This window comes from Rutilus rutilus (genome assembly GCF_951802725.1).
Source record: "Rutilus rutilus genome assembly, chromosome: 7".
Taxonomy (NCBI): domain Eukaryota; kingdom Metazoa; phylum Chordata; class Actinopteri; order Cypriniformes; family Leuciscidae; genus Rutilus; species Rutilus rutilus.
This window is the reverse complement of record NC_140221.1, coordinates 46,786,175-46,797,733: the sequence shown is the minus strand read 5'-3', so window position 1 is coordinate 46,797,733 and position 11,559 is coordinate 46,786,175. Positions and strand designations below refer to the sequence as shown.

The following is an 11,559-nucleotide window of genomic DNA, read 5'->3' as shown; positions in this document are numbered from 1 at the left end:
TTTTGGTTTTGAGTGGCTGGTGAAACCAATTGTTTTTGTGTGCAGATCTCAGAGCCTAGGCTGCCTACAGAGACGCGTTTTTTTGACGGCCTGCTTATGGGGCGGGCAGCTAGCGGATCGTTAGGAAAGATTAGATGAATGTGATAATTTATGTTTGGGCCTTTTTTTGGGCCTGAAATCGCTGATACAACCTTTAAAGTTTGTTTGATTGAGTGTGTGGACAGGTGTCTTTTATACGGGTAACGAGTTCAAAAAAGTGCAGTTAATACAGGTAATGAGTGGAGAACAGGAGGGCTTCTAAAAGAAAAACGAACAGGTCTGTGAGAGCCGGAATTCTTACTGGTTGGTAGGTGATTTTCATACAATGTGATTTTCTGGATTTTTGTTTTAGATTCCGTCTCTCACAGTTGAAGTGTACCTATGATAAAAAAATACAGACCTCTGCATGCTTTGTAAGTAGGAAAACCTGCAAAATCGGCAGTGTATCAAATACTTGTTCTCCCCACTGTACACATACACACTCTAACCTGACCCCTAAACCTACCCACCACACAACTTTCTGCAGTTTCCTCAGTTTAGGTCCACAGTGACACGAGTGTGTGTGCATTCAGGTTTAAGTCCCAACCGGAATAGAAAAACATTTACACACTCACACAAAAACAATATGGGAGGTGTTTTAAAGATAATCTATTATGCTCTTCCTCAAAGTCTTGATGTCGTTTCAGGTTCTACTAGATCAGGTTTTCCTGCTTGAATGTTGATTATTTTCCTCATATTCTCCATTGTTTAATCTCCTCTCTTCCCAGTCTGTCAGTAACGCTCTGTTTACTTCCTGTCTCTATGAAGCCCCTCCTTCTGAAAAGCACACTGTGCTCTGATTGGTCGGCTGGAGCAGTGTGTTGTGATTGGTCAAGCGTTTTGAGCATGTTTGGGAAATGTCCCACCCCTTACCCTATCTCCAGTTTCAACCATAAACTGTAAAAAAATGTGGATGTCGTGTTGAAGCCCAAAGTCGCCATCTTGGCAGCGCGTCACTCCCAGATAAACAAAAATGGACAAAAAGGCGGAATAGCTGAGGTGACGTGATACTAACAGACAGCAGACAAACGGCTAGTAGTGACATCAGCGGCAATCCACCTGTCACTCAAGTGGCCACGCCCTTAATTATGCAGAACTTTAAGGCTTAATATAATTTAAACGGATGAGTTATAAAAAAATTCACGCCCCTCACAGTCGTCATGAAGGGCAAGATTAGCTATATAGACCAAAACCAGTTTTTGCACCAGGCTGTAAACACATTTATTTCTGCTGTAAAGTTGGACATTTTAACATGCAGGTCTATGGGATTGACTCTCTTCTGGAGCCGGTCTCTAGTGGCCAGTCGATGAACTGCAGTTTAAGTCACTTCTGTGTTGGTTTCAAGAGAGAGACCGGAAGGTTTCCGCTTGGTTTCAACACACTACTAACTAACTCAACCAGGCCCCGCCCCTTTACTCTGTGTATGAATTATTTAAATGAGGAATATTGTGACATGTTTGAGAGAGAGAGAGAGAGAGAGAGACTCTGTATGTATGTGTGTGTGTGTGTGTGTGTGTGTGTCAGGTCGTAATGTCATCCTGCAGGTTGTGATGTGTCAGGTCCACACCCAGCGTGGAAAACAATTCGCTTCACACACACAAAACATGCACAGATCACTGATATGCAGAAACATATATTCTTGATGTGAAAGCCACGTTCACACACTGCATTCTATAACCAAACACACACACACACACCTGTACATTTTCAGGACTCACAACTGCATTCACGGTAAACCTGTGCTGTGTGAACAGAACCACGCTGGATTTTCCCATTGGCTTTGGGATTATTGCAGAAAATAAATAAAAAGTTTAGGATTCTTGCACGTTTTGTTTCAAGATAATCTTCACAAATGAAGACACGTTTTATGAATTTTGAAGCCTAAATGCAATTGGCAGAAGAGCTAAATGTAGGGTATAGACAAACGACAACAATGTCACATGACTTTGACAATGTCACATAAGCTTATATAGTTCGAATAGTTTGCAAGAGCACATTTTTTAAACACAACGAGACTAGATTTAGTTATTTAGATTTTTGTGCTTTAAAAACAAATCACAAGGGGGTATTTACTAATGCATTTCATGTCGTATAAATCTCTTGAAGTCATGTTCACCACAGACAGACCTTATTCTAGCCATTAAATGCAGGACAATAGAACCAGAAGTGCTTTGCTTACAAGTGTTGGCCGACAAACATTGATCATCCAACATGCAAAAGACAACAGATTCTGAAGGACATTGGCGTTAAAATATCGCAAAGAGATATAAAATAATCAGAACTCAAATATTGTTTGAAAAATCAGCTTGATCTTCTCCACATTTGGAGGAGGAGGTTTTAGGAACGGCCTTCGCGTCTGCACTGGAACTATGAGTTCCTATAATGCTGTGTAAGCTGGAACAGAGACAGAAAGAGTGCATGTGTACATCAGCGAGTGTGTGTGTGTGTGTGAAACACAACCTGTGTCAGAGCACAGTGGGAAAAACCCTCTTCACTCAAACTGAGGCTGGAGAACAGCCCAGAGAAGCCGGAATAAAAGAGGAGTCCGGTCCGCTTAAACAAACACAATGATCGCCTGCCAACACGACAGAATACATTATCTGCAGCGCCACCGGAAGACTGAGAGCCTGTGTGTGTGTGTGTGTGTGTGAAGGATGTTTGAGGTCTAAGTGCCTTTACGAGAGCCGTGAAACTTGGCGTCAAATCTGACGACCGAGTCTTTTCCACTGATCTGCTAGAGCACAGTTCCTGCATTCAACACACACACACACACACACACACACACACACACACACACACACACACACACACACACACACACACACTCTCTCTCTCACTCTCACTCTCACACACTCTCTCTCACTCTCACACACTCCCTTACACACACACACACACACACACACACACACACACTCTCACTCTCACACACTCCCTTAAACACACACACACACACACTCTCTCTCTCACTCTCACACACTCCCTTACAGACACACACTCTCTCTCTCACTCTCACACACTCCCTTACAGACACACACACACACACTCTCTCTCTCTCTCTCTCTCTCACACACACACACACACACACACTCTCTCTCTCTCTCTCACACACACTCCCTTACACACACACTCTCTCTCTCTCACACACACTCCCTTACACACACACACACACACACACACACACACACACACACACACACACACACACACACACACACACACACACACACACACACACACTCTCTCTCTCTCTCTCTCTCTCTCTCTCTCTCTCTCTCTCTCTCTCTCTCTCTCTCTCTCTCTCTCTCACACACACACACACTCTCCCTTACACACACACTCACTCACTCACTCTCTCTCTCTCTCTCTCTCTCACACACAAAATCGTTCACACTGCTCTTTTTGTCCTAAAAAGGTCTGAAGGTATTATAAACACTAACATCATTAAGCTGCTTTGAAACAATATGTGTTGTGAAACGCACTACATAAATATCTTTGACTCATTTCCGAGTGCGCTGTTCCTTTAAGAGAAAGATGAAAAGAGGTGATTGACGGTTGGCTGATGTCATCATCCAGTGTTTGTCCTTGTAATCTGGCGCATTATAAAAGTGCCTGCAACTGGTTTGGTTACGCATGCTTCAGCTGCAACAAAAGATCCGTCACTACTGACAACTGGAATAATCAGTTCAGGGAAGAGTTGAGATTCACTCCGGACCGGAATAACAACATTGTTCAATGACATTTCCCATTCATGCACACCAAATACACACAAATATGTGACTTTTGCACACAATTGTGTCATATTTCTTTCGCTCCATTGAATGTCGTTTAGGGAGTCAAAAAATAATTCAACAATTAAAACACTTATGTTGTTTTAGATGCTTTAACTTGCACTTATACCGACATGCATAATGAGACAACAATGTAAGATAAAGGTCTGAAATTGTGTTCTTCATTTGGTAAAAGTCATAAATGGTTTCAAGTGCCCCTATTATGCTATTTTAAAGGTTCCTGATTTAGTTTTAAGGTCTCTTATAATAGATTTGCATGCATCCAAGGTCAAAAATACTTTAAGTTTCTTTAAGCAACTTTAAGCATTTTAAGCAAACATTTTTCAGTTTTGTTGTACAAGCAAAAGCATGTGCCCAGGGGCCGGTTGCATAAACCTAAGACTAGTCTGACAAGTTAGACATCACATTGTTAACTTTAAGACTTACAGCTTTTTTTAAATGAGTCACATAAAAACATAGGTTAGCCTAATTTGATACCGAAAACTAAGATTAACTTCGCCTGACTGACTGTTAGAGAGTCAAACTAGACCTTAAGACACTGTCTTAACATAATGGATATGTTTATGCAAACGGCCAGAAAACAACATTTACATTAAAATCATCAGGGCTTTCATCTATCTTCAAAACTTAAACGGATGCACAAAAGATGTGAATAAATGCATAGAAGAGCCGCTAAAAGTGTTTTGTGTTCATGCAAAGCCAAAACTGGGGTAATCTGCCAAGATCTAGTTGTGTCTGTCAGGGTTTGCCTCCTCAAATCCCCCTATGCACCCGATAAAACACACGTTTCAGACGAGTAACGTGCATGTAAACACCTTCATTAACAGCTGATTTTATATATTCTTTGAGCATCAATAACCTGTGCAAATACATAACCAGATTAGGAAACAATCTGCCAATGCACAGAGTCATATTAATTTAATAAATCAATCATCTTGTGGTCTTCCTGAAGGTCATGATTCAGATTCTCTACTAAACGCTAATCCAGTGTTAGTTAATGCAATGCAATGTAAATATCTGTGTAATGTTTCACTGATTTCCTCTTTAAGAATGTTTGTGTCTAGGGGTGATGTGGTTATTCTGGTTCGGAAATATCCAGTTAAACTTCTGTTTGACGCCACTATTGCAATCAAATGAGGCTTTACATTTCATTTGACCAGCAAAAATGGGGCAGCACTTCACTTCTCTATTATCTAACAGAATAAGACGTTCAGCTCAAACTGATCTGAATCAGATGTGTGTAAGACAGACATCAGCACTGCATACAAAATCAAACACGTCCCTGTAGTTTGTGAAAAACGTGGACTTCTTCTGCCGAGATACATGTGCATTCAATGGACACTTAACTATCCCATGAGGCCATGGGAGGATTTATGAAGGGTTTATAGTGAAGCTGGAAGGTCATGTTACAGTAACAGCACGTCCAAATTTCATTCATACCACCCATATTTACACTATACAGAACACGCTTTTTAACAGTCACAAGGTAAATGTCTCGGATTTCGGATGCAGTGAAGTGTGTTTGACTTCTGCTGGGTTTAACCGATCGATCGGTGAGATTTGCCATTAAAAACAGACATAGAGTTGAACACTTTCTGCTTCCCGTAGTTTGCATACTTTATCACAGCTGTAATATTGGTCAAATACACATTTTCATGAAGCTATTCATTCAATGCTTCATGTACTTTTTAAAGGGATGGTTCGGAGTAAAATCAACCTAGGGTCCTTTGCACCATGACCTCGACCCGAACACCCCCCAGAACATTATTAAAGTTAGAGCTTATTTAGAGACATTCTGGGCACTAATAATGCCCAGAATGGCACCAAACGTCTACAGTCGTACAAATAGGTTCTGTACTCATAAAACGAGGCATTGGAAAGTTTGTAAGTACATCAGGAGTTTATTTAAATAACACTTGCCTGACGGCTAATGCTACCGCTAACCCGGACGTTGACGTCACTTCCGTGATTTGGGAAAAGCACGTTGGTAGTACCAGTTTATAACAATTATTAGTTAACACTAAGTTGTCAACAGCATCGCTTTCTGCAGGACTTTTACGGGCTTTTCCCAAACCACTGAAGTGACGTCGGTGTCTGGCTTAGCGGTAGCATTAGCCGTCAGGCAAGTGTTATTGATAAATAAACTCCTGATGTACTTACAAACTTTCCAATGCCTCGTTTTATGAGTACAGAACCTGTTTGTACGACTGTAGAAGTTTGGTGCCATTCTGGGCATTATTAGTGGGGTAATTTACCAGATACAGCCTTGGATCCATTAGCGCCTGCACTAAACCATCCGGCTGATATCTCTAAATAAGCTCTAACTTTAATGTTCGACTAAGGAAAAAAGGCTTCTGGGGGGTGTTTGGCTCGAGGTCAGGGTGCAAAGGACCCTAGACTGATTTTACTCCGAACCATCCCTTTAATACAACGCCTGTACGCACACGAATAAGGTTAAACATAAGCCTATAAATATTTTTTACCTATTTTTTTTAGCAGTTTTAATTTGATAACCATGACACAATATAACATTAAGAGTAAAAGAGTTTTTACAAATTTGGGAGTAAATGTATAAGAATGAGCATGTTTATCATTGTCATCAGTGAATCCAGCCAATCGGGAAACAGCCGTGATGAATGATGACATATGTCAGCACAATTTTTAACAGGCATGCACTTCTTCAGGTCAGATGCTGATCGTTCTGCACAGCGCCGCATGAAGCTGAACACACCTAACATTAACAGAGACGAGAAACCCACTGACAGTTCACCCCGATCAGCCCTCATCCCTGATCACATGATCAAGCTAAACACTCAGTGTTGTCAAAGTCAGCGGAATATTCCAGCTTACTGATTCCACGCGCGATACAGAGACCATGACATCAGCGGTGGACCAGCATGCACTGCGTCACGCATCACGTGTTTCCTAGGAATCGATTGAGCTTGAAGGACAAACACTCATAGAGACACACTTACTACAGCTGCAGATTTAGCCGAAAGTAAGATGTCTCTTATATATAGAATGATTAATGACTGTGATATACACACACACACACACACACACACATGTCTGGTTCACTATCTTTGTGGGGACTCTCCATAGACTTAATGGTTTTTATACAGTACAAACTGTATATTCTGTCCCCTTACACTAACCCTACCCCTAAACCTACCCATCACAGAAAACATTCTGCATTTTTACTTTCTCAAAACAACTCATCCTGTGTGATTTATAAGCCTTTTGAAAAGTGGGGACCGCTGGTTGGTCCCCACAATGTAGGTGATCTCAGGTTTTACTATTCTTATGGGGACATTTGGTCCCCACAATGTAATATAAACAAGGACACACATACACACACACACACACACACACACACACACTCTATTTGTTTGGCACACTGTATGAAAGATATAACACTGAACTGAAATCTACTCATGGAAAGTGGTTTGATTGGAGAATTGAGCATCTCACGTAAAGTGATAAAGATAAATCTAATTTAAAGACACAAACCCTCGTCCAGCACTCAACATGAGTTAAAGTGTGCGGATGGATTTATAAGTGCCGCAGTGCATTATGGGTGGAGTGAGATGTAGTATTAATGGAACAGACTGTTGTCTGACTGGACTTTAGTGCAACTACTGTATACTGAAGTACACTAGTACAGACGAATGAACAGACAGATGGATGGATGGATGGATGGATAGATAGATGGATAGATATATAGACGGATAGATGGATATATAGATGGATGGATAGATAGATAGAAGGATATATAGACAGACGGATGGATGGATAGATAGATAGATAGATAGATAGATAGATAGATAGATAGATAGATAGATAGATAGATAGATAGATAGATAGACAGACAGACAGATGGACAGACAGATGGATGGATAGATAGATAGATGGATAGAAGGATATATAGACAGACGGATGGATGGATGGATAGATGGATAGAAGGATAGATAGACAGATGGATGGATAGATGGATAGAAGGATAGATAGACAGACGGATGGATGGATAGATAGATAGATAGATGGATAGATGGATAGAAGGATAGATAGACAGATGGACGGATGGATGGATGGATAGATAGATGGATAGATAGACAGACGGATGGATGGATGGATGGATAGATAGATGGATAGAAGGATAGATAGACAGACAGATAGACAGACAGACAGACAGACAGACAGACAGATAGATAGATAGATAGATAGATAGATAGATAGATAGATAGATAGATAGATAGATAGATAGATAGATAGACAGATAAACAGACAGATAGACGGATGGATAGATAGATAAATGGATAGATGGATGGATAGATAGATAGACGGATGGATGGATAGATAGACAAAACGACAAACACATGACTTGTTCTTCAGTTTTCAGTTTTCTGAAAATAATGGAGAAAATTTCCTGGAAAAAATGTGAATGAATGAATGAATGGATGGATGGATGGATGGATGGATTATGGCCCTGCTAGTGTACGTACGCTGGCAAAATAGGCATAACAGATAATAAAGCATACAGACAGCATTAGAGAGAGAACTGACAAGCACTGATTTTTGGATCCGTAAAATATTTCCTCTGTAATTTCCTCTTCAATTCCATCCGATCTAAAAGATGCTTAGTTGCTCATCCAGCAGGAATGCGAAACAACAACCACATCAAACGTCTGCTTGATGGAATCCTGGGATCAGAGATCATCGGATCAAAGACTGCCGTGGGAAAAACTGATCCTGGAAAATAACGGATACCAGTGAAGGCTTTCCATTCCATCCCGTCTCCCAGAGCGAACACATGATTACTCTCTCAGAGTCTCCGTTTGCTCATCACTGTCCTCATCCCAAACCTTTCTTACGGATTTTCCCAGTCTCTCTGTTTGGTTGGAATACAGAAGCAGGAGTGCAAAGCTCAACCATACTAATATACTGATCCTGGCAAATGCACCGGTGAGAACATGTACTGGTATTGGTATAGTAAAATATACGTATAATAATAATAATATAAGTATATATGTCCGTGTAAAGCACTAGTGTTTTTACTAGGGCTGTGCAACGATTAATCGCATCCAAAATAAAAGTTTGTGTTTACATAATATATGTGTGTGTACTGTGTATAGTTATTTTGTATATATGCATGTATATATTTCAGATTTTTTTATATTTTTTATATAAAATATTTATAAATATATATATATATACAGGATATACATGCAAATATTTCTCAAATATATACATGCATGTATTATGTAAACACAAACTTTTATTTTGGATGTGATTAATAGTTGCACAGCCCTAGTAAAAACACTAGTGCTTTACACAGACTCAAAGCATCTGGCTAGTGTGTGTGTGTGTGTGTGTGAATGTTTATATTCTAGGGAGACCGTCTGAAGCTCGATGTGGCCCCAAACACACACACACACACACACACACACACACACACACACACACACACACACACACAGAGAATATAGCCTTTGAGACAATTACAGTGGTGCCTTGTGATCAGACACACACAAAGCTTGCCTTGTCTCGTATTTCGCTCCGAGAAACACACATTTCATGAAGGAAAGACGTACAGTATCTCTATCTTTATTGATAAACCTGCCAAGATCCTCAACTCTGCTCCTCGAGGACCGTTTACAACCGACACACTGTCAAAACGAGGCGTTTCCAGGAACGAAACATTTACCAATCTGGAGAATCAAAGCTTTCAAGCATTGCAGTAAATCTGAGCAGCATGCCATATCTTTCAACCTTTGTCCATCATAACGATATATCGCAAACACGCGTGTTATGAATGGACTGTGTCGTCCAGACACACAAAAACAGAAGCACTTTCATTCAATCTCAATAAATCAGAAGCGAGGAAACAAGTGTTCGCTTCAGTTTGAAGAAACACGAGCAAAGCAGGACTCATGTTATATTATGAGCCATTAAATGTATCTTTCGAAATAAAAAAAAAGCATATTGTTGTCCTATTGTTAGTTTAATTGCTTCTATTGTTCACCTCATTTGTAAGTCGCTTTGGATAAAGGGGTCTGCTAAATGATTGAATGTAAATGTAAAAAGGATGGATATATAAACTATAAAAACATACTGTCATTTTTTTCCTCCCTAAAACAGACATGATAAGAAGTTTCTTGTAGTATGCAAATGTAGAAGTAAAGTTCTTGCATACACAACTACACAACCACTGAAGACGTCTGAGAACTCAAGTCAAGGGCAGGGCTGAAAATATGATTAATGATTGACATGATATTCTTCATTGATTGACAGCCTGTGAGGAAGCGCTGAGGAATGAGACTTCACTGAACAGACAACATTCTTTAAGGGACTAATAACCCCTTATGCAGAATATTATCACACAAAAATATGTTTTTCTAAACACATATGACTGGAACACAAGAGGAGAAGAATCTCAGTGACTATGAATATAGATTTATGCGAGGAACATAACTGATAATAACAGAAAAATGAACCGCCTTTGAGTTTAGATTGACATGAAGGTGAGAAAATAGTTGATTTAAGGGTGAAAAACCAAGTGATACTATATTTAATGATAGTCCTACAACTCAACATCACACAATACAACAATATAAACTCTCAGCTGATGTAAAAGTCAAGCATTAACTCCCCTAGGCTTAGTAAATTATGCAAACCCGCATTTAATTACACATGATACGCAGTGTCAAATAAACAGCTCGAGGTGATTTTGATTTTGTAGAGTAAGAGTGGGCGTGGCGAAATCTATCAATATTTCACACAGAGGCGATCAATCACTTTAAAGAAGTGTCATTTCTCCAAAATGCACGCACTCAACTCAGACATAAAGGGTTAACTGTATACTTGAGGAAATGCATCATGTATGTGGAGGAGTTTGATTGAGAAGCTCTTCGTGCAGTGAGCTAACGCCAGTAGCACTACAGCTACGAGGCCATAAAGCACTAACAACTCGTTTTAAGATAGTTTTTTACCTCGATTTTGTCCACGTTCCGCGCGCAACCGACCACTTTCATGCCGTGCTGAACGAGAACGCGCGCGACAGCCGCTCCGATCCCGACAGACGCTCCGGTGACCAACGCGACTCTCCCCTTCCAACGCTCCATCATCATCTTCATCCGATACAGTGTATCACAATCACTGCAACGTCACAATGTAACAAAGAGTTCTAATCCGCGCCTGAATGGAACAATGTATCAGATCGCGCGCGGCTGTTACTTTGTGTCTGTGTGTCGCGCGCGCGCGGTAATATTAATATCTCTCTGATTCAGGAGAAGAGTATCAGTCAGTCAGTGTGTTTAGGGCGGGAACAAATCACTCAAGCCCTCCCTGATCTTCTGCCCGCTCGCTCACACACCCAGGAACAGCTCGACACACACACACACACACACACACACACACACACACACGGATACAATCACAGCAGAACCCGCGGTTAATAATTAACGACCGAAGAAAAGATAAGTCAGGTTGTTGTCACCGTCCGCGCGTTTTTTGTTTTGTTTTCACTAATTAATTTATACTCTACATGAATGTGTACACTGTAAAAATAAATAAAAAATCTAGTTTTTTTATGACAACATGTATTTTTTACATTGCTTTAACTCATCAAAATAAGCAATTTCAACTTAAAAAAAAAAAAAAAAGGTTATACAATATTCAACTAATTTTGTTAAGG

The 11,559-nt window shown here is 40.2% G+C and overlaps 1 protein-coding gene across 1 annotated transcript in view; it reads right to left on the bottom strand.

Moving 5' to 3' along the window:
* dhrs11a (dehydrogenase/reductase 11a) overlaps window positions 1-11,286 on the bottom strand; it is a 26,747-nt gene extending 15,461 nt beyond the window's left edge. The window contains exon 1 of the mRNA XM_084413465.1: window positions 10,856-11,286. Coding sequence (XP_084269591.1) covers window positions 10,856-10,999 — 144 coding nt within the window. The 5' untranslated portion in view covers window positions 11,000-11,286. The remainder of the gene's footprint in view (window positions 1-10,855) is intronic.
* Window positions 11,287-11,559: the final 273 nt, after the last annotated feature.